The sequence below is a fragment of the Perissodus microlepis genome, chromosome 2 (assembly GCF_051167445.1).
Source record: "Perissodus microlepis isolate ML-2025 ecotype Zambia chromosome 2, ASM5116744v1, whole genome shotgun sequence".
NCBI classification, from domain to species: domain Eukaryota; kingdom Metazoa; phylum Chordata; class Actinopteri; order Cichliformes; family Cichlidae; genus Perissodus; species Perissodus microlepis.
This window is the reverse complement of record NC_140462.1, coordinates 28,523,870-28,547,706: the sequence shown is the minus strand read 5'-3', so window position 1 is coordinate 28,547,706 and position 23,837 is coordinate 28,523,870. Positions and strand designations below refer to the sequence as shown.

The 23,837-nt window shown below is 38.0% G+C and overlaps 1 protein-coding gene across 4 annotated transcripts in view; it reads left to right on the top strand.

The window, feature by feature from the left end:
- The window catches only part of ldb2a (LIM domain binding 2a), a 104,064-nt gene extending 81,479 nt beyond the window's left edge, over positions 1-22,585 (top strand). Inside the window, exons 5-9 of one of the 4 annotated variants that reach the window (XM_084954490.1) lie at positions 5,134-5,217; positions 11,260-11,383; positions 13,357-13,410; positions 14,192-14,322; positions 20,558-22,585. In XM_084954490.1, the coding sequence (XP_084810616.1) occupies positions 5,134-5,217; positions 11,260-11,383; positions 13,357-13,410; positions 14,192-14,322; positions 20,558-20,788 (624 nt within the window). In that variant the 3' untranslated portion in view covers positions 20,789-22,585. Of the gene's footprint in view, positions 1-5,133; positions 5,218-11,259; positions 11,384-13,356; positions 13,413-14,181; positions 14,329-20,557 lie in introns of all 4 variants that reach the window. The other 3 variants (XM_084954475.1, XM_084954484.1, XM_084954469.1) reach the window with 3 other exon arrangements.
- Positions 22,586-23,837: the final 1,252 nt, after the last annotated feature.

Genomic DNA, 23,837 nt, shown 5'->3' with positions numbered 1-23,837 from the left:
AAATTGGGCAAAAAGCAGAAAAAAGTCAGAGAAAAAAAACTAATTTTTATATACATATAAATATAAATAAATATATATATATATATATATATATGTATATGTATATGTATATATGTATGTATATGTATATATGTATATATATGTATATGTGTGTGTGTGTGTGTGTATAATTTCTCTTTGCTTTTTTCTCTTTCTTATGAGTTTCTTTCCATATTAACCATGAACAGATACAAATTTTCCCTTTTTCCCTCATAAATTTCCCTTTGCTTTCTTGTAAACTGGCAAGTGTTTTCTAGAAAGTTTATGACTTTAATCTTAAAAAGTCCCTTGATTTTTTCTTACTTTCGCTAAGGAAAAAAAAAAAAAGCCATTTTCATTCTGGACTTAACAACAGACAGCGTAGTTTTCCACCTAATTGATGAGAGAATTGTGAGCCGAGCATCCATTGCACCCACTGTGGTCATTAATGACATCTTCAGTGGCAAAACAAGTTTTAAAATCTAGCTGTGAGGGAACAGAGTGCACTGTTTTCCTTCAGATCATTAAAGTTTTCAATCCCCGCTGTCTTAACATCAGTGATGCCGCCTCCATACACATATGAAATACTAAATATCACACACGCATGTTGCTCTTTCTGTTAATGTCATGTCTGAAAAAAGGTTGTAAGGAGCATGTCTTAATGATAAAAGCCACCATTAATGGATGAAGTCAGGGGTGTTTAAAGGTTTTGTGTTTCCTCTTAAAGAAAATTGTTATTAAAGCAAAAGTTATAGTGGGTATTTGCGGATTTTCCTTTTCATCAGTGATATTTACATTTGTGATACATTGGCCATCTCCCATTTGTTTGATAAGTAAAATGGGATTCATTACTTTAACATTCTCTTTTTACACATTGGAGCTAAAGGTGTACGTAAGAGGCAAACTCTTTTTTTTGGCCAAATCTTCATATGAATTTCACTCACCAATAAATTGGCCCCTCTGGGTATTCACTTTAATTCCTGGAGAGTGGGATATTGTGGGGTATTGTGGGTTCTGGCCAGATCTTTGGTGATTTGTGTGTGAGTGTGAGTTCGCTCTTTTGATCACTGCCTGGACTAATGAAAGCAGATACAGGCACATGGGAGTCAGAATAGGAAAGCTGAAACTGTAGATACTAGTACAGATGTAGTGTAAAGGACCATGTTTTGAAGTGAGCTGAGCTACTGCTGCTTTTTTCTCTCATTTCTCGTGAGGAAGAATTTGGAAAAGAAATAAAGTTTGTTCTTAGCGTAATTTTTAGAAGTTGGCCAGCAATTAATATTAACCATTCCCCACCAACTGATCAAATCAAATATAGAATAGAATAGAATAGAATTCAACTTTATTGTCATTGCACATGTCACAGGTACAGGGCAACGAAATGCAGTTTGCATCCATCCAGAAGTGCTTTAGCCATGATATAGATATATTACAATATATATTAGCAATAATATAGATATGTAAGTATATTGCAGAAATGGGTCTATTATGGTATGTTATAATGTACACGGTATGAAGTATGTTATGAATATTCTATAACTATAAGTATGTACAGGCTGTACATCTAAATGTGTTTACGTAGAAATAAGATCAAGTTCAGCAACATCTAAAAGGTGTATTTCAACTTAAGTTAACCAGTGCAGACAAGCACAAAGAAGTACACTAAAGGCTTTTAAAACCTGAATTAATAGTTTGCTAGAATTTAACAGGATAAAGGTGGGTACACCAGTAATCACTGGGACCCAGGTGTGTCTCAGTTTTCGTGCGTGCAGTTCAGAAAGATGATAATAATGAAGCCAACAAAATTCCCCTCAATTCTTCTGCAAAATCTTTAAAGCTGTATTTTAAAGTTCCTGCAAAGTCCACTCAATGCAGAAGCTATCAGAAGCAAACCTTTCTCTTTTTTCTGTTTCTTTTTGCTTAAATTTTACTTGTACTTTTATTCCTGTTTGTTTTAATGATGGCTTTTAGGAGTGCCATTACAGAGGGCACTCATTTACTTGAGTGACAGGTGTATCAGCTTATTATTCAGGTCTTGTTCCGCCATCGTGACTGCCAGCAGTGAAACTAAATCTTCAGAAACTGGTTGATGAAGTTGTTTGTTTCTAGTTTAGATTGAAATGTATGTTTTAAAAAGCACCGTCGTATCCCGATCATTTAGTTTTCAATATGTTCCACCTCCACTGTTGAAATACTCGGGACAGACACATATTCATACAGAGTTAGGAGTAATTGTACCCATCATACCAAGCGGACCCTATAAACAGTGCTGTATTAAAACTAATCAAAACATCATTTTGTTGTTATGCCTCGTCAAGGACAGATTTATGTATGGCCGCTGTGTTTAAAACTACATCTGGAAACTTTTGAGTTCTATTATAATAATTTGCATCAGCTTTTTTGAATAGATCTTTAATTGTAATACATTAATCTACAGTAGCTTGCAATTTTATCAGTGAAATCAGCAAATATTTGTCTGATAAATGTTTTTTTGCTGAAGAAATAAGGGACGATAAAAATGGAAATGTTCTTTTAAAATAAAGGCAACTCATAACTAATTACAATCAATGAATAAATGGACTTGCATCACTGGTGGAAAGTAAATGTCCATGTTGTGGGAGTATGAAAAATATACAATGACGCAAATATTGTGGGGACAACTCATAAATGCACAGTAACTCCCATGAAATGGCTATTGGAGAATCTATAGTGCATAAGGAGACATATACTATATGCACTGTGTGTTTTGATACAGTGCATTGTTTGAGTAAAATTAATAGAGACAGTCCTAATATCTTCTGCAACTGGAGAGAGCATGGTAGAAAAAGTATTTGGATCTTAAGTAAGACTAGCAATACATAGTCAGAATACACAATTACACTGTGGCATTATAAGCAGGGGTGTTTCTGGGAGGTTTTTTGTACATTTGACATTTTTACTAGAAATAAAAACCAAACAAAAACACCTGAAAACTAGTTGAAAAGAATGAACTAATTAAATATATTCTTGGTTACAAAAGTAAAGAATTGTAATTTTAGTAGAAGTAAATATCCTTTGTTGAGGGTTTGTAAAGCAATGGAGTTAGAACATGTCAAACAGTGGACTAACCCACTGTGATGTGCATGGAGGGAGTCCATACTGCAGGTAACTAATAGGCTTTCACTGCATGTAATATTATTTAAGATTAAATAGTGGGACACTGTGACCCCAGGTCCCCCCTTTAGTCAATCCCTGGTTTCAAAAGGGAAAAAAAACATTTGCACACCATTTGGCTCCTATTTAATAATTTTAATTCTTAAAGCATTCCTACAAAGGCAACGTCTCAATCAGTCGTATTTTCTTCAGGCACACATACCTGTCTTAAATTGGATCCAAATACTGTGAAGAGTTTCCCGTCTTTGAATACATATTATTATTTTCTTTTTCTTCTTTTTCCTTTTATTTTTAACAAATTTGGGCTGTTACCTAAAAGATTTTGCTTCAATGTGTGCAAACTTTGTCTTTTTTACTGTTTGTTATTTATTGTTGTGTTATTTAGAGAGTCTAAAAGTTTATTTGCAATGGCCTTTCCTAGATATGCCTCTAAATAACATAAACCTGGGACATATACACGATAGGAAGAACACAAACAGTTTATTAAAAGGCAAAATAACAAAACTTGTAGTACAGTGAAGCATCATAATAATTGTGGAAGTTGCATCAAAGATAGATTTAAGCACAGCTAGAACAGCCTGGTCGTGTGATATTTTATGAGGTCATCATTTGTCTTAATCTACAAGGAGTATTTTAGCATTTTAAGTGCTTCAGCAGATTAGGTTTCCCCACTGCTGAGCAGCGTCCTGTGTCCTCTCACTTTAAGTTTGCTGCACATACCCACTGACATTTTCTTCATTGTTTAAACTTTTATATTTGGACCACTGCCACGCATCTTAAATTCTGAGTATGTGGCTCCGAATTTGTACTCTGTTGTTTGTGTGGCCTCTTGAACTGAGTGCCTCTGTCATCCCTGCACCATATGTGCCAGTATTTAACTACTACACAAATTGTTGAAACATCTCTGCACAAGAGATGCCAAGACAAACTTGTATACAGTACACTCAGCCTAATTCTGCTTGATGAGTAAAGTAATTCAGATGGCAATCCGCTGGCTGCCAATAATGCGCACTAGTTCAGTCCCCCTGTCACTCATGTTGGTTTGCTGATGGTACAAAAGGACTCCCTCGCTTCCCTCTTGACTTTCTCCACACAGAGATGTGACTGGAGATAGAATTATGCATTTTTCATGAGGCTCCAAATGCAACTATGCTCACTGCTTCTGCTCAGGCTGGGCTATATTTTGCTCTGTCGATACCTTCAGCTTTTTATGATTTGAATGCTCATTCGTGGTGTGGCAAACAAGCATAGCGAATAATTGGGTTTTTAGACGCCCTCGTATAATTGCTGTTTGGCTTTTTGTTTTTAACTTTCTTCTCATTTAAGGTCTTTTCTTCCCTCCTACTCATACTGTAACATTATAGCTGTATTTCAGTTTTTCTAATGATTTGTATGGGGTCAGTCCTTAATCTTTTGTGCACGTATTGACATCTTGATCACTCTGTACATATACGCAGTTCATAAAAGTATAAAGTGCAATTATGGATTGCATCTGCAGATTTTGGCTGTAGCTTTCAGACAGTTCTCATTATTTTTTTAAATGTTCTCTCCAGGCCGGGCCGTTATACATACGTCGAGGAACATCATCAAACCCACTCAAGATAGAATAAAACGGAACGGTGTCGAAATTTTAATGAAATGACAAAGTAATACTGATTAATTAGCTCACAAATTGACAAGAGTGTGAAATGAAATCCAAAAAAAGCTTCTATTCAGGTTCAGGGCACAACTGTAGTAACAGTGTTAAGTAGGTGCATTTATGACTGGAGGGTGTCGATTGTGCATAACCAGTGAATGCCAATTAGCCTAATTGGTTGTAGATAATTAGTTTTGTGGATTACAAACATAAAAATTAAGTGTTTTTTTGTTTGTGTGTGTGTGTGCGCATGTGTATAGATATAAAGTAAAACTATACTTTATATAACTCGTTTTTACTTTTCATTTCTCTGCTGCTAACTTTAGGCACAAGACCCTCAGGTGCTGGAACAACTGTCCAAAAACATCACTCGCATGGGCTTGACCAACTTCACCCTCAACTACCTCAGGGTAAGTACTGTGTGTGTGTGTGTGTGTGTGTGTGTGTGTGTGTGTGTGTGTGTGTGTGTGTGTGTGTGTGTGTGTCTGTCTGACAATGTCTATGACTGTCATTCTGCTTTTTGTTTTTCTTCTCATCTTGTCACACTTGATGCACACTGAGGAGCAATTCTTGTCCATATTTAAACACAGTAATTCATGTTTCTCATAATTTCTAAGTATCTTGTATGCTTAGACTGAATAAACTTATATATTCATGTTTTGTCATCGTTAATGTGATCTTTTGGCACTATTACATTATACGGGCTACGATTAATCTTTTCCATTGGCAGATATATTGACTGTTTGAATATATAAGTTTGACTTGAACATCATTTCTAGACATTGTTTCCACTCCTCAGTTATACTGTTAGTGCAAATGTGCCTATTTTCTCTTTTTTTACTTGCTGCTACTGTTATTTATGTGCTGAACACAGTGAAACTTAAGTGTATAATTTCAAAAGTGCATGGCATCAAAACAAAAAGAAGTACTTATTTATTCTTTACTGTCTGCATATACGTGTTTTTGTACCTGACCGCAGCAATATAATTTACGGAAATGGGAAGTATAAGCCGACTGAATACATTAGTGATTATTTCACAACGCTCTGTTTGTGTTTTTCGACACCACAGTTGACTGACAGCTACGATTTCCAAATGGGAGAACAAGAGCGAGCGGGAGAGAGACAGGGAGAGGGAAGAATTAATTGGATACAGAAAATTAGCATAACGTTAATGAACGCTCCCTGTTGAGACTCATAATTGTGAAATGGCGCGCGAATCAGGGAACGGCACCTCCGCTGCTTATAATAACTGAGTGAAGAAAGACACACAGAGGGGGTGAGAGGAAGCAGGGTGACTGTTTTTGTTTTTCTATAACAATGATCGTCGATACAGAAAGTAGCTGCTATGTGGCTGAAAAAGAAAAAAAAAATCAAGTATCTGTAATTAGTTGCTAAAGCTTTAGTTTCTGGTCTTTCTCTGTTTTGTTGATTCATTTGGTCAGTGCTTGGCAAATGAAACAACGATTGTGTCTTGCTTTCTGTTTGCTGACACCATGCATTTCATGGAAGAGGTTAAGCTGTTTGTGTCTAAACAGTCGCAGCTTGACTTGAACTGTGTCAGCCCTCCGAACCTCAGATATATTTCAGAATACAGTGTGGTTTTATTTCAAATGGAACAGAAAATGTGAAACACAACAAATGATTTAGCGTTGTTTTGAGGTTTAATTGAATTTCAGTAATAATGAAAACAAGCTGCAGATTATTTCATGTGTTAAATAGTAATGTTTGCGAGAAATTTTCGGTTTAAAGGGGCGTCAGGAAGGCTGAAGACTCATTTATCCTGTAGCGGTGAATCTGTCTGTTTTCTATAGGTGCATAGATTTATGATCCCATTTCAGCTGATAAATGTGATTTTAGGTTGCTTTTATTAGACAGTTTCATTTCTTATTTTTCACAAGAACAACTGCCAACTGATTTCCTTTCTTTCCAACACCCAATTAACCGTCTTACGATCCCTTTAGATTCATTGTCTGACCTCTTGTAGCAGTCCTGATATTCAGGTTGGGAATCACTGCTGTGTAGTCACTATTTTTCACTTTGCAAATGATATTTTCCGCTTACTGTTATCTGAAGGTGTCAAGGTAAAATACACCCTTTCCTCACATTAAACTAGCAATAATGTGTGTCTGGAAAAGACCTTTCCCAGTGTTTATCAGTCCTTCCAAAAGAGACTGACAGTTTCCTGGCTTAGGGGTTACAACCGGCCTTTCTCTTACTCACAGAGGCACACACACACACACACACACACTTTCTTTTTTTTTCATTTGGAGTATTTAAGCCTTTCTATGTATTGGAGCTGCCAGCTTCCTACTATTCAGCCTGAAAATAGCCCTTGTTTTCAGGCTGAGAGCCAGGGCTTGTTGGCTGAGCTGGGGAGGGATATTACTGTGTCAGAAGGGAACTATCAGAGGAGAACATGGGATTAGTCTGCTACAGGGATGTTCACTTTACCTCGAGCGGCATGGCATCAAAACACTGCCGTCCTAACAGAGGGAAAAGCAACAGACGTGGTTATGTTTATGTAGGATAATTTGGCGTTAGCAGCTGAGTCTATGGTTGTTAGAATGACTAAGTTTAAAGCCCCTGTCTGGTCAGTGGTTTGAATACCCATCATGGTAAAACATGATTCCTGGTATTGCTGTCGACTTGAATAAAAGCCTCCAAAGCTATTGTAATCAAAGGAGCAGTGTAGATAACACATACAGCCCGTGATAAAAATCTCCTTCAAACTTTAAACTTTTCTTAGTTTTTCTTCTTCTTCTTTTTTTATTCTGTGTTGCTGTACAGTACATCTGAAGATGGGATGAGCATGTTGATTAGAATTGACATCAGAATAGCAGGAATGGTGTGATGCTGAAGGTCACATGAGATCATTTGAGCATGCAGTGAATGATTAACAGTCTCCTTTCTCTCAGTAATGACTGTTAGAGTGCCCTTGAGCAACCTACTAGGCCACGCCTACTTTGACTGGAGCAGTTTTCACCTTGTATCAGAATCTTATTGGGATACAGTAGAAACAACTATTCGTTTTCCGGTTGGCAGCACTATAGTTATGATGCTGCAGTGGCCCAAATGACTGACACCAGACTGAAGACATTATTTGTTGTATGATTCTAGCATGTTGTAAAATGTGTTACTTCAGTCTTCCTAAATGCATCTTGGAACAAAAGCTAGCAGCAGTTGTTTCAGTAAATGTCCAGTGGCAGCATATGATTGTGTTATATAGATAAAACCATCTAGCTATGAACATTGATAGGAATTAGAACCTGTAGAAGCAATTTTATGATATATAACTCCAGCAGTAGAGTCCTAGAGGCAGTTTTCGCCACTTCGTAGCCATCTTGCTAACACCTCTAAGCAGTTATGTGGGCAGTTACTTTAAAGTTGCTATCTAAATAAATTGGGAGATGGGCACTTCATCGGTCTTCAGGACATAAAAAACACTTGTAGGATCAACAGTAAAATTTGATTTAAAAAAATGCTTTAAAGTTTGGTAACTTACACAAAATAAGTTTTAAAAGCTTGAATCCATGAAAGTTATGCTTTTATGTTTGAGTTTTAACTTTAGCTGTATAGTTTCATTAAAAGAGTTCAGAGTGGCAACTGATCGTTGTAGCTGAAAAAAATGCCAATTCATACTACAAGAAAATGGATACATTTTATGTACATCTTTGTTAAAGTAAGAAGTGGATACACTAGCTACCTGTGTAGTAGCCAGTGTGAATTCATTCTCTACGGAATCAGTTATAACTGAGCAATTAATTGGCTCTAATATATAATTTTGATGTTTGATTGTGATGTTGAAAACAAAATAAATTAGATAAAACAAGAGATAAAATATTTTCCTATGATGCTCTCATTTTGCTTTGGTTTTTTTTGTTTTAGATCGAGCATACCCTGGGGCACTTTTCAACTCTCCCTGAAAGTCCAAGCTGTTTCACTGTTTAGTTTAGCTCAAGCCAACATGAGCTTTTGATCAACAAGAAATATCTTGAAAAAGTTCATTTGGCGTCTCTCTCTGGCGTCTACTTTTGGTTGGTTGTTACTTCAGCTCTACTTGTGACTACTGTGCTGACAGCTCTGCACATCCTGTCTCTTTGGCAAGGACTTCATTATGCTCAGAACTGAATTCCCTGCATTTTAAAAACACATGTCTGAAAATATGAATGTGTAATAAGTCATGTGTACAAGTCAAACCATACGTGGAAGTAAGGCATGAAACACGTTGATATCAAAGCATATGAGTAAATATTATGTTACTTGTTTATTAAGTATTCTGCTTTTGTCTAGCCCCGGTCTGTCTCCAAAGTGAAGGCTGCAGGCCAGCTTACAAGACAGGTTTTAAGCTCAAAAACACCCCCTTGTCTCCTCCTAAATCCCAGTGAAAACCTTGTGTACACCCCCACATCCACCTCTTTTTTTCTTTTTTTCATTTATCGCTTACATTTCAAGTTAAGTTTATGAAAGTACCATGTAAAAACACCCATTTTTCAATGTCCAGTAAACACACGTTTGTCGAGAATAATATGAGCGATCAAGATTATAATATTAACCAAAATACTATCTTTTTTCCCTTCTCATCGTCTCCATCTCATCCTATCCCTAGCATCCTTGTCGGTCACACCACCTTCTGCATTTCACTATATCTACCAGCCTTCTCTCTTTTCTACATGATATCTCTGTCTTCAACATCCTTTTCCAAATATAGCCACTATCTCTCCTGTACACATGTCCACTTCACCTCAGCCTCACCTCTCTAGCTTTGTCTCCAAATTGCTCTACCCAATTACCAAAGCACTGTAATTGTGATTGGTTTTTTTTTCTGTATTCCACCAACAACACAACTGGCATAGAAAACAGATTTTTTTTTTCATTTATAAAACTTTTATTGCCATGTCGCTCACTTTTAATGTATTTTCTGTTTCCTGCTTACTCTGTTTTTTGTTAACAATGTTCATCATTGTTCTCTAACTTTAACCAAAAAGTTATTGTAGTTATTGTTGTCAAACTTTGTGATGCCCTAACTCAAACAAACCCCTTTTTCCCTAGGAGTGACAAAAATTCTTTTCATTTATCAGTTTTCAAAAGCAAATTGTGCCACTGTGTTGATGCAGGTCTTGATCGGAAAGTGCTTATGTGAACGTGTTAAAGATGTCAATTAAGTATTTTGTTTTTGAATCAGCCTCAAGTTGTTCTGCGGGGTAGATTTTTCAGACCAGAATGTAATATAAGGTCAGAATCTAATTGTAGCCTGTGTCAGGAGAACATCTATTTCACTTAAGACAATTTCAAGTTCTTATAAGCAGTGCACTCTGTGGCTGCAAATTGCAACACCACCAGAGGGAATCTATTCCACATAGCACCTGCATGTGCAACCTCCAGAGTCAGCTAGTCCTGAGAAGTAAAGAACAAAAATATTCCATGTAGAAATTAACCAGTTTTAACATTTTGACTAGTTTGTTAGATTAACTGGTAATTTTAATTTGGCCGTCAGTGTGAACGTGAGCTTGAATGGCTCTCTATCTCTCTTTGTTAGCCCTGTGATTGACTGGTGACCTTACCAGGGTTTACCTGCCTTTCAGCCTCCCTGTGACCCCATGTTTGATAAGCAGTTTAAAAAAATAGATGGATGGATGTTGCAGAACGTTTAATGCTCAATTTTTCCTAGACAGACAAAAGTGAGTCAGAAAAACAGAACCGTTTTATTCAGTTAGAGGATATGAACCAGGCTAGCTGACTGGAGTTTGATCCTAGTATTTTCCTGTGATTGGTTTAATGCAGGCAGGCCTGCAACTGGCCAATGGCTGTCCTCCAGCTATATCAACAAGCATCTGGATGGTTACTGCTGCTGAACAAGTTGGGCTGACCAACTTGTAATGCTATCCAGATGTTATCTGGATAAGCTTATCCTGATGTATTTAAAATGACAAGACGACCCCTGATTCCTCCTACAAGATATCACCAGAGATTTACAGTTTTCCCCTGGATGAATACTGTACTTAAAGTCTCCTTAAGAGCAGAATATTGTTGGAGGACAGTGTGGGAACGATGAGGCCAGTCTGTGAGTTGGCTGTGTCTAAAGCAGAAACACTCAGACACACACATGTCCAAGTTTGTGTGCATGAATTTGAATTTTCTATGAATTATAAACAGCTCAACAAAGACTGCTTATATTAAAAAGCCTTACCCTGCACATCGTTCTGTTTCTCTGTGAAACACTTTCTAATAGTAACCTGTTTTCTAAAGGTACTATATTAATAGTATCCATAAAACCTAGATTTACTGCCTAATGAATAACTCACAATCTGTACGTGCATGATTAATTAGACAACAAACTCATCATTTTTATGTTTGTTTGTTCTTTTTACCTTAATCAGAACAGCAGCGGCATTAAGATGACAGTGTCTGTCTCCTTTAACGAAGTGTGTGGCTTGTGCTATTGTGTTTGCAGTTGTGTGTCATCCTGGAGCCCATGCAGGAGCTCATGTCAAGGCACAAGACCTACAACCTCAGCCCCCGGGACTGTCTCAAGACATGCCTATTCCAAAAATGGCAGAGAATGGTAGCCCCACCAGGTAACTACCCATTACCTTATACCCAGATTTAGAAGAATGTGTTTTCAGTTAAAGCTGTTTTACTGTGCAGTTCATGTAATAATAATTAATTGAAAGTGAACATTTGATGTTCCAAGTGGCATTAACTAGATTGGATAATGACAACATCTTCTTAAATGTTCAGATCCAGGCCCAAGATCTAATTGTTTCCTCTACTGAGCTTTTAAGATTCTTCCTTTTAACAGCTTTTAATTCCAGCCCGTCACTCTCTGTGTGGGAATCTGAATATTTTCACTCAGAATGTGTTTTCATTGCATCATTTATGTTCCCAAATTTGCCATTATACGTCTTAATCCCTTAAATATGTTTTGCCTGTCAGGTATATGAAATTAATCAGAATTCAGGGTTGCCTCTTGAATCTCAGCCTTGCCAATCTTAACGAGCCTCTTAGCTTTCTATGATTGATGTTTGCAGGGTGGTTTCTGAAAAGTACCAGGCTTAAATTGGCTGTGTGGTTCTTAAGCTGGAGAGAAGGAGTAAGCCGAGGTTTTTTTGGGAAGGGGGGGAGATTTTGGACACATCGGAGTGGCTGCAAATTACAGCAATGCTTAGCGAGGCGTGACGAGATGTCTTTAAAAACCAACACCAGTCAAAAAGCCTTTGACTCAGACCTGTGTAACTTTAATTAAGAGTGCTGGGTGTAATCAAACTAGTAGATCCAGCTCCCTGGCCAGCGGCTCCCCAGCGTCGACGACGTTCTTCAAAGAAAAGAAAAAAGAAAACAGAGAGGGAAAAAAAAAACAGAGGGCATTTTATGAATATAAAGTCTTAGGGAAAAAAACAGACTCCTGTATTGATAGTTAATTGTGCTCATGGTATAAAAATACAGCTTAATATGAAATCCCCCGTAGCTGCTAAAGATTCATCATATACTGAATAGAGTTATTTATATATGTTTATTGTGTTATTTGGCTTGGTAGCGTTTATGTGGGAGTGCTGGCTCTGAACCGCCGTGTAAAAATTAAGTCTGATTCTTCCTTGAGGTCAGGGCTCTCAGTCCGTTTCACCATCTGTCTTTATTTTGACATCACAGTTGCCTGATCTTTGCAGTTTAGCTGGAATTGGGGTTTTCCTTATTGGTTGCGTGTTATTCTCCTTTTCCTGCAATTCTTCTCCAGCTTGGAAACTGGTTGGGATTTAGCCAGGAAGGAAGCCACGGGCGCATTTATGCTCTGATAAGTCCTTTTGGTGGAAATGGAAGCGATTTTAGTGCGTCACTGGTTCAGCATCGGAGGAAACCAGTCGGATAACAGAAATGATTGTCTCTGACAATGGGCCCGCTTTTCCTTTCTTTTCTTTTTTTGCAGCACACGTCTGTCAAAGTCAGGAATCAAAAGAGAAGAAAGACTGATAAAAATTCCTCTTGTTTTGCCTCTGATTTATAGTTTCAGTTTTGTTTGTATCATGAGTCGCTGGTTGTTATAACTGAATATGAAAGCATCTCCCTTGGTGTGATTAGTAAGAACCTCAAAAAATGTATTTCATTTTCAGACATCTGTTTGAAGATCATAGCAGTGTTTTCTTCTCTCTCTTGAGATTAAAAGGAATAATGTTTTCTAACAAATGTTGGCAGGATTTGCAAAATCTTGTATTCATAAATTATGCACTACATAAATTATTTTGTTAATACTAGAAACACTAAGATCTCTATTTAACCTGTGCCAGTGCTTTATATCTTTTTTAATAATAATGGTTTAATAATTTAATTGCACTTTCAGGACTCATGTATGGCTCATTAGTAGAATAATATATTTCATTTAGTTTGCACAGTGGTGCACAGTGGTTCAATAGCATCTGTGTGGCATTGAATGTTCAGTTATTTCTCTCCCTTTTCTGTGTCGTCGTCTCTGGTCTGGTCTTCTTTTGTCTTAAATTGTTTAAGAAATGATCCAACTTTCTGAGTAAAATAAAACTGATTTTGGCTCCGGTTTCAGCTGGACACCCACAGAACTTCAAAACGGAAATATTTCCCACAAATCACAAAAAAGGTATCTTCTCTCTTACATTGTCTATTGTCTGCAGCCTTAAAAGAAAGCAGCACCCTGGTGCTAACTGGGATGCACTGAAATATATTTTTGTGTGCAAGTTTTTCATGGATGCTCAACTGCATGTCAATAAAATAGTCCTCATACCTGTACTGAATTAAAAAAAAAAAAGATACAGGTTAGATGATGCATGTTAAACCATTCTAAAACAGAGTGATTAAAACTATACACACTCGTGCTCAGCAATTCAGACGAATGTGCAAGAATGCATACATAAAAGCATATTTAGTGAGACAAACACAGATGGGCTTTCTGCCTCACTAGAGCAGTTTTAATCTGGTTCGTGCTATTGAGGAACACCACAGTCGGTGCTGTGCCGAAATCATTAACAAATTTACATTACGATGAGCATCAGGGTCCATTGTTGAGCATTTATGCTAATAAAAAAGGGGTTCTTTCTTACTAGTGCATGTCTTGGAAGATGTTAACGCTCGTGTGGTTTCACCTCAGAAGAAAACAAAGCATGGGTTCTGTAGAATTTGCGTAGCCCGTTTTTGCATGTGTTCTTTCTGCATGCGTGCATGTACTCTGGGCTTTTGAACATTTCTGTCCATGTTTTTTCTGTATCTGCATGCAACTCTGACAGTCAAAGCGTCTACTGTTTGACCCCACACACATATATACATGCACACTGCATACTGCGCACACCCCTACACCTTGTCTCCGTCTGTATGCATTATGTTCTTGGCATGGCCTCTGTTTCTCTTTGCTGGTCGCGCCAAAGCTGAGCCTGCCCGACAGACAACCACGAAGAGGAGGAAACGGAAGAACTCAGCCAGCAGCGCCAATAGCAGTGCGGGCACCACTGCAAGCAAGAAACGCAGCCCGGCCACCAACTTCAGCCTCTCCAGTCAGGTACCTGTAAGCATCAGCTCCACTTTCCCTCCTCTTTTTTTTTTTTTTTTGTTGCGAAGTCTTCACATGCAAGTTTAGGTAACAAACAGGAAATTCTGAATGCTAGTGCAGCTATTAAACTTAGATTATTTGCGCAAATGAGGGTAACAAAGGAACTAAAGTCTCGGTTCTGAGACAAAGAAACCCTGTGGGACGTGAATGAAAACATGTGGCCCCAAAAGATAAAGAGAAAATACATAAAATACAGTACAAGAGCAGGTTTATGAAAAACAAGTAAAAAAGGTGAATGAAACTCTTCTGCTGCTTTTTTTTTTTTTGCCGTGGGTTGTATCATGTTTTGTAGCTGCATACTTAATTTTTCTCGAGTATTCAGTATCCCAGAGTAAACTTTATTCTTGTCAGAATACGCATGTTCGAAAAGACCCAGCTGACCCCGTTGCTTAACCAAGTGGCTGAAGCCTGGAGGTTTAAAAAGGAAAAAAAAAGGCTTGAATATCAGGACCAAATGGGAAAATGTGGGTGGGGTAGGTGACACTTTGCCCTCTCTCAGCCACCACGCTTGAAATGCCCTTGAGCAAGAACCTGAACTCACAACTGTCCAGAGGACTGGTGGCTAGCTGTACTTGCTCTCACATAAATGTAACGAAGACATAAACAAACAAGAACCAAGAAAAAACTTAAGGATACTGATTGCTCTCCTTTGAATGAGGTTTCTTGTTTAAATCCCTGAAGTCCAGCAGATGTGGGATTACTGAAGCTGATGCCAACATCCATATACTATAGAACTATACTGTAGCTGCTTTAGAACAGTGTTATTTTTTAATACATACTCTTGACTTACTAACTTTTTCACCTTTTTGTTAAACAATAAACTTTAAGCACCAGTAAATGGAAAATATCAGAAATATTGATAAGCCATTGTAAATTAAATTAACACAATTAAAACAAGAAGCATCTAAAATGAAAAGAAACAATGTAACAAACATGCTGCATATTCAAATATGTGTTATTAACACATTACATTACATATACATTTAATCTATCAACATAATTAAACGTTTTTACACTATAAATATAAAACTTATGTCCAAAACTTAAAAAGAAAACAGCTTTCAGATCAACTTTGAACACCTTTACTCAATGTGAAACTAATTACAATTGTGTATGAATGCCTGATTTAGCTACAGGTTTCCATAAAAGGCCACTTGACACAGTTAGAGGTTAAATAGCCTCTTAAACAGCTGAGTATCACACCACATGCTTGGCACTCCCCTCGAGGATTCAATGCCATTGTGAGAGTCTGCAAAGGCTGTACTGTCATTCCATACACTGCTTATTATGCACACACTCTATTATATTTACACTACAGCATCCAATTTACTGTTCTGTAGCCACACTGGTGCACTGTTTTTCAACACACATTTCAGTGCCGTTGAGAGTGCGCCAATTCCAAACATAAAAGGAATTTATTGACATTAAAGTGTCGCCGGTTAGCATTAATGTGTGGCTGTCTTGTACGTAGGACTAATACTGCTTAATGGGAAATTTGAGGTTCTAATGCCTTTCTATACAGCATGTGTGGAACAACAACCAGATCTCCCAGAAAATATTTTTATATACTGCTGCTTGCTTCGAAAGAAACCATAAAAATCTTTATTATGCTTCTTAGGGATGTTTTTTTGCAGTGTAGGAAACTCATGCATGTAAGCACTACACACAAAGTGGTGTATAAAGTGCAGGACACTGGAGAGTGTCTGTGGTTAAGTTTAAGCAACAAAAACACTTCAGAAATAAAATCGTTTCAGTGTAATTTTAATAAAGTAAACATGCAGTAAACGTGGTGTTTCTTTTGGCTTTTTCAGTATTTGACAAAGATCGTAATCTTTTTCCAACTTTTACCAAGACCTTTAAGTCGGCAAAATATAACCACAAAAAAGTTCAAGGGTCCTTTCAAACTACAAGTAGAGACATGTATTATTCCACGGTTGCATATTGTAAAGGAAAAAAAGCAAATGAAAGGTCCTCCATAAACATTCTTTGCACAATGGCAAATTCACTAATTAAAAACTATTTGAAGTAAATGCAAGTCATTTCTAGAATACAGGGTTGAATAAAGGGACATTATAGAACTTGTAGAAACTTTACATCCCATTAGGTTGAATGATTTCAATGCCGGATCGACTGGCTGCCTCTCAGTTTATGCAGGATTGTTGTGTTTTTTTTAATGCTGCTTTTCTTGTTTTTCTTGTTATTCTAATTTTACTCTTGTATAAGGAACAAACTCTGGGTCACCTCTACACACACTCACGCTGTATTGACCCTCTATATTGTGTCCTGTGGTTAGCCGTCTTTTTAGTTTTGTTGCCCTCGCTCTCCTCTTTTACCTCCTTCCCTCCATCTCGCACATACATAATGTACAACTCACACACATATACACAAAGCACACGCAAATTGTTTTCTCTCTAGAAGGCAGCGTGGCTCTGTGCCAGCTCTCATTATTACCGATATCTGTATACACCCTCCACCCCCCAACCCCATCCTCCCTCTCATGCACACTCTCTACTCCATCACTACTGCCCCCACCACCTCCTTCCCACCCACACGTACACACATAAACACACACAGACGCACACACACGCATACGCCATCCGTACCACTCATGTCGTGCATTCACACGCCTCTTAAAGACTGGCAGCGTGGCTGGTAACATGCTGGTTACATATGTTGTGCGCCTGCTGTCTTTGTCTGAGAAGTTGTTCGTTTGTGGCTGAACACAAGCCTACGTGAGCCCAATAACAATAAGGAGTGGACCCTCACAAGGGGAAGGGGGGTTACCAGTGGCTGGAGAAGAGGAGGTGTGGGGGAAGGAAGGTGGTGGCGGGTTGGGGTGGTGTGTTCATGGAATGAGCAACACTGACCTCTAGTGGTTTAAATTAAGTTTTGCGCACATGTTCCTTCTTTGCCCAGCAGGCATCTCAAACAGCAATCCCCAGTTAGTTCTCATTGTAAGATTGTCACATAGGGAGCATATTATAGAAGACATATCGTAGAGTAAAGCCTTAATGCGAAGTCTGTCCAATGTATATAAACAACAGAGCTGTAACTGAAGAGAATTTGAGCATAACATTCAAGGTTCTGCAATGAGAAAGGAATTTGAAGTGCCACAGACGTGAGACATAACAGAAGTAACTCTGATGAGTGTTTTATACATATCTTTACTGATAATTTGGAATTTCAGTATGTTGTTTAATAAATCCATTTGTCTGACGGCAGAATTGTACACATGAAAAAATCTACAGTGAACTGAGCCATTCAAAAGTATCTATGAATCCAAAGCTTGGGTCAGCCCTATTTAATTATAATAAATACTTCTTATATTCACGCACCTACCCAATGTGTATTTATCCACCACTGAAAATAATAATAATAAAGCTAAAACTTAAGGGTTTTTTTTAACATAACAATATATTTGTGACTTATTTATGTCATGCATGTTTTTAATAACAGTAAATGATCTTAATGCTTTAGAGGGAATTAAAGGCTTTCGTCTTTTCCCCCCTTTTTTAATGTAGCATCAGGCAAAATAAATATAGTCATGAAACGTACGTTATATTTAAATAGAGAAGGAACAGGGATCGGGTAACATTATTGTCTTACTTCATGCTGTGTTCTTATCCTTGTTGCTTTAAGGGACAGTTGTGTCTTCTTATCCTGTTGTTGGCATCACTATCCCATCTAAATCACACTTGTTGTTTCGGAGGCCTGTGGAGCAAATATGTTCTCTACGCTCCACACAGCTAATCTCTGTAAAAATATGGTAATGACACTGCTCAGTGAATGAAGGGAGCAGGGAGGCGTTCATCCCTGAGTCGGCCTATTCAAAACCTCACCGCTTAGCTACTGCGAAAGCTAACTCTTAACGAGATGAGTAGACAAGTAGACACTATTAATTAGCTCACAATTAGTGCTCCCCAGTGTCAGACTAGCCACCAGCTGTTATCACCCGAGGGATTTTTTTCTTTTTTTTGAAGGGGGGGGGGTGCCCAAAATTGGCCAGAGGTAGGTTGACAGGCCTCCTCACAGGAACAGATGGTGAATGCAAGGCTTGTTGGCAATCAGCACGTTTTTAGCTAATGACTTAATTAGCTATGCAAATTGACAAATCAGTGTGGATATTGTCATTTAGTTGAAAAGCTCACCTAAATTAATTAGCCTGATTAAGGCATAGTGGGGTGTAGAAGTGGTCGCTGGGGGGGGTTTTGGGGATGGCTTGGATAAATAAACTGCCTCTCCTCATTGGTGCTTCCCATCAAAGATTGCGTGTTTTTTACATGGGTAGTTGTAGGGTGTGCTAAGTTGTCTAGTTTTATTTGTATGTTTACATCAATGATTGCTGCGTGTGATCGTGTGTTTGCTCTCTGCTCTGTGTGATTCGGGTCTGTAGCCAGAGGCTTGTGTGTGTGTGTTGTGTACTTCACCTACAGGACTAATCTGCATCCGACTGACTGTGTTTATGTTCAGGTGTGCGATTGTACAGTAAGCTTATCTAGGTTTGTGTGCCAGTGTACTGTTTGTCCTTTGTATGTGTGCTGCAGAGGAGATGGCTGAGGAGAGCGAGATCTCTTAAGCAGGGCAACGTTGACACACATGGCCAGTGAAGCATGTGCTCCATTTAACTGTACAGCTTTTTCCCAGGTTACGATGGATGTTGTTGGGGCTCGCCAGTCGGGGGATGCTTAGGCAGCCAAAGCGAGACACAAAGACTTAGAAAGATGCACAAATAAATAAACCTGTGATTGATTCAGAACCTACTGATCAGTATTCACAGTGATTCACAGATTCCACTCCAGTGATTATGTTTAGTCAAAGTGAGGATGAACTTAGCAACATGACAAAATGCAAGCTCACACATGGGGCATCCCCCTCCATCAGGATTCCTTCACATCACAACAGTCACCGATATCAGTGGATAATAGATAAATCTTTCTCCTTTAATTCCTTGACCCCCCGTGAGAGGGCCATCTCTGTGAAATATGTCTTACATGATGAGCATTGATTGGGATGGGTACAGATGCTTAGGCACTGGAGGAATCTGCTATCTGGATGGGAATGTTTCCTTTGCATGGGGTGCTTAGAGAAATTGGATCACTTAATATGCCAGTGTCTGTCCAAAAACAACCCACTGAAGAGCACACATGTACTGTCTTTAGATCGGAAGAAAGGGATGATAATTGAAGCAGAAAAACACACAATGTACCTCTACCATCATAGAGCAACCGGGCATACCTTCTTCAAACAAAAATGATGATAAAGTCTGGTCTAGAGTACAACTAAATGTTTATTTTTATGACCTCTTGCTTTTTTTAACCCTCTGTTTTAAAATGTCATTGATTAAATTCTAATTATGGGAAACAGACAACATACATAATCATTTATTTGAAGTAATGAAAATGTTATTATAAGGTCTTTTCGGTTGGATCTGCGTTCATTTGATATTCAGATGGTGCTTTGGTCTGAGAATGAGATGAAACAGATATGCATTAATTTCTTCTCTGGTGATTTCTCACTCACTTTAGCATATTAATTCTGAATCACCCCAAGGCTAAATACAGCCGGCCCTGCACAAAACCAAAAACATTCCACGGCTCCCTGTGTAAAAGTTAATTATATTTGTAAGCCAGACTTCAAAACTAGTTAGAGACTGCTTTAAAGAATGTAAATGAGTGAAATTAACAAATGGATGAGTTAGTTAATAAAAAGAAAAAAGAAGAAGAACAAAAAGAGGACAAAAATTACACACAGCAAAAATAAAAAAAAATAAAACAGTTGACGAAAGGATGATGCAGTGAATTTTGTGGCTTTTTGCAATAATATTTGCATGTACTATAAGTGTATTTAGGGGTTGCTTTATATTTGTATCCATGTATCTCTTATCTCTGTGATAAACCTGTTCAAACTCCCGTTGGATAAGCTACAAATTTTACAGTGGTCTAGCCAAAATGCACCCCTGCTTATATACAGCAGTGAACCCATTGTATGGTAATGTGAATATTCAGGGCGTGAAAGGAAGCACACAATTAAAAAGTGACTGATAAAGTGACCCAGCTGTCGGGACAGTTTAAATATGTTGTTACCTTTGGAAAAGCCAGGGGAAAAAAGACAAATTATGTGTTTTTCTGTTTTCAGAATAAAAAATATCATATACCTTCCTCTCTACTTCTCTCTCTTTCTTAAGGACGTGATGGTGGTGGGCGAGCCGACCCTGATGGGCGGCGAGTTTGGGGACGAGGATGAGCGTTTGATCACCCGTCTGGAGAACACACAGTACGATGCCACCAACGGCCTGGATGACGAAGACGACTTTAATAGTTCCCCAGCTCTGGGCAACAACGCCCCTTGGAACAGCAAAGCCCCCGCCGCCCAGGATAGCAAGCCCGAGAGCACGGCGCCACAACCCTCGCAGTAAAACAAAAGAAGAGGGAAAAAAAAGCCCAACAGATCCTTGACTTCATGTGGACTGGACTTTTTAACCTCCCCCCTTCCCCTGAGGGCAGTACTTCTATGCCTCATAACATTGTACTGAATCAGAACCCCCCCGTCTGCAAACTCACCACCGGCATGTCCAGCCAAAATACTGTATGTCCGTCCCGGATATTTTCTTCTTTTCTGAATCACTGTAACATCTAGGAGAACACTGAGAACTGGCAGCATTGCACAGCAATATCCACAGACAAGAAATGCATACAGGTTGTATGCAACTATAATGTAAAAATAACAAGGTGTGGGATTTCTTTTTTTTTTCTTTTTCTTTTTTTTTCCAAGAATGCAGTGGAAAATTGTGGATCAAATTCTCCTCTTTGGACCCTCAGCTACAGACCTCTCATCTAGTGGAATACCACAGATGTGATTGGTTGACCTCCAGGTCACAAGTCATCCTGCTGATGGTAGACAGTGGGGAGAAAAGAAGAAGAGTAAAAACAACGAACAAAATGTCTTCAAAAAAAATAAGCAAGCTCAAGAAGGCAAAGTATTTTTTAACAGCCACCAGAGCCATTGGAAGCATCTAACCACATTGGAGACAAATGAAATATTGTTTGAGGCAATTGCATTTTTATTGGAAATTCAGTCGGCTGTTGGTTTGTTTCTGCTGTTGCTGTTTATTTCCATTTCCAATTAAGGGGAAATAAAAGTTCTCTACCACTATGGACTCCTTTGAAACAAGGGAAACTCGTGTCCTACGATTGTTTTTCCACATTACCGCGGTCGTCACAGATTGTGATTTCATGCAAACCAGTTTGATTGTGTTTGTAGTCTATTGGTATTTCGCTTCTCTCAGAATCCTTTTGCAATCACATTGTAATTTTGCAGATCAGTATGTGAACTTTGCCGACACGCGTTGATGCGTTATTGTTGATTTCTTTTCTTTTTTTCTTCCTGGAAAATTGGACTTCTTTCCCTTTAACGACCTACTCCCAAACTGATACTAAAGCCTTTTCCTGCATGATTTTATAGGAATTTTATTTTTTTGTTTGATCTATGTGCTTTATAAAACTCATCCGTTGGATTTTCCTTTTGGGTTCATCAGTTTGGGAACACTGTTACAAGGTTTGTAGCTCTGTAAATAGAGGTGGAATCTATTTTGTCCACTGTAAATCAGCCACTGAAAGCAGTTTGGACATGGCAGCTGTTTTGTTTTGTACAGGAGGTTTAGATTTCTGTTGGGTGGTTTGGATGGATGCCTGTTTGCCTCTGTCAGAACCAAACTCTTAATGTCCTCTCTAGCTAGTGGAGAACCAAAGCCACAATGTTAATAACAGCCACACAGTCACATGATGATATTTGTTATGTACTCTGTGACATATTGTAGGAACCGCCCCCCCACAAAAACAGCAACCGTAACATTTTAAAGACAAGATCAAATCCCATCCACCCGACAGAAACACTTTGAGATCCCTGTGTTTGTGTTCACACTTGTTCTTTAATCATTAATTGAATTGATACTACAGTATATCCCTGATCTCTTTTGTTGGATTTTTGTTTAAAAATGAGCAAGAAGACAATGATGGATGTCTTTATACAATTGGATCTTATGGGTATTTATTTGTGCATTTGTAAGGAAGCTAACACGTTTCTAAATATGTTTGCGCCTAGTATTATTAGACACCATTTGTACATTATATAGCAGAGGTGTTCAGTGTCATATCTGATGTCTGGTATGTATGCTTTACCATTATGTGTGCCAATAAACCGTGCTTACAAAGTAGTTGAATTTGGTTTGATTATACTTGATGTGAGCATGGAGCCTGACTTTTCCAGTCTGATTTTTTTAGGGGTTGAATTTTTACTTCATCAGTCTAAATTATTAAAAAGCTGCATTTATATGTTATTGGAGGAACTCAGCAGATCAAGTTGATAAATTATCATTGCAGGTTATTTTCTTCTTTTTTCTTTTTTTTTCTTTTGAAGGGCTTTTCACAAAACAGTTTTTTGGGGGGGACAAAGACAGCAAGATGAGGGTAGAGTTAAATTCTCAGCTACACATTTAAATGAAAGGAAATCATATTTTGGCGGCATAATCATTATTTTATGCTCCGTTTTTGTTATTATTGTTCATTACCACCCAAAGCAAGGCACACTTCTTCATATTCCCTGTATCCATAATAGGATATAATAGCAGAAAATGACTGTCATCTACCAAAAACACCTTCTTCATGGATTTTCTAACGACCTTTAATGAGTATACTGGGAGATGTCTGCTGCAGAAGTTCAGAATTCAGTGCAGCATAATTTTAAATATTAAGGCTGAACCATGATCATAGATGTCAAATCATTAGAGGGGTCAACTTAAATGCATATGCCTCATACATTCATACATACCCTTGTTAATATTAAGACCCTTAACTACATGTTCATACACTACTTCCTCTTAAAATGCATTCTGGGAAATGTAAGTACATGAATAATAACTGAGGATGGGGTATCTCTAGGTATATAGTATAGAGTTGTTCTTTAATTATAACTGCCGTTAAGGTAAATTGACTGCACAAAGACCACAAGGACATGGACATTCTTTACTTACTCGATGAGCAGTTAAATGTCAGGTATATATTCAAGAGGCGCATGAACGTAGGCGTTATGTATAGCAGCATTTTAAACACTGGAAATTTAGTCTATTTATTCTGGGATATCCTTTTAGGTTTTATTAAAATATTAAAATGTAGATGACCGCACCTGAGTAACGTCAACAAAATATACCTGAATATACTCAGAACGAACTCTAACATGAACTATAACCTCTCGATATACCGTTCGTACCAAACTTGTATATATAAATCAGCGGGAAGACGCCTCAGTACTGTTGTTGGGTAGACTTTAAATTCAAGAAGATTTCATGGAACTTTGGGGACACCAAGTGGAGGATATTGGATACTGCAAAATACTCAATTAACTTTTCTTTGTTATCGATCTCTATACGACATTACTGTAGAAAGTACATAGTATAATATAATATAATA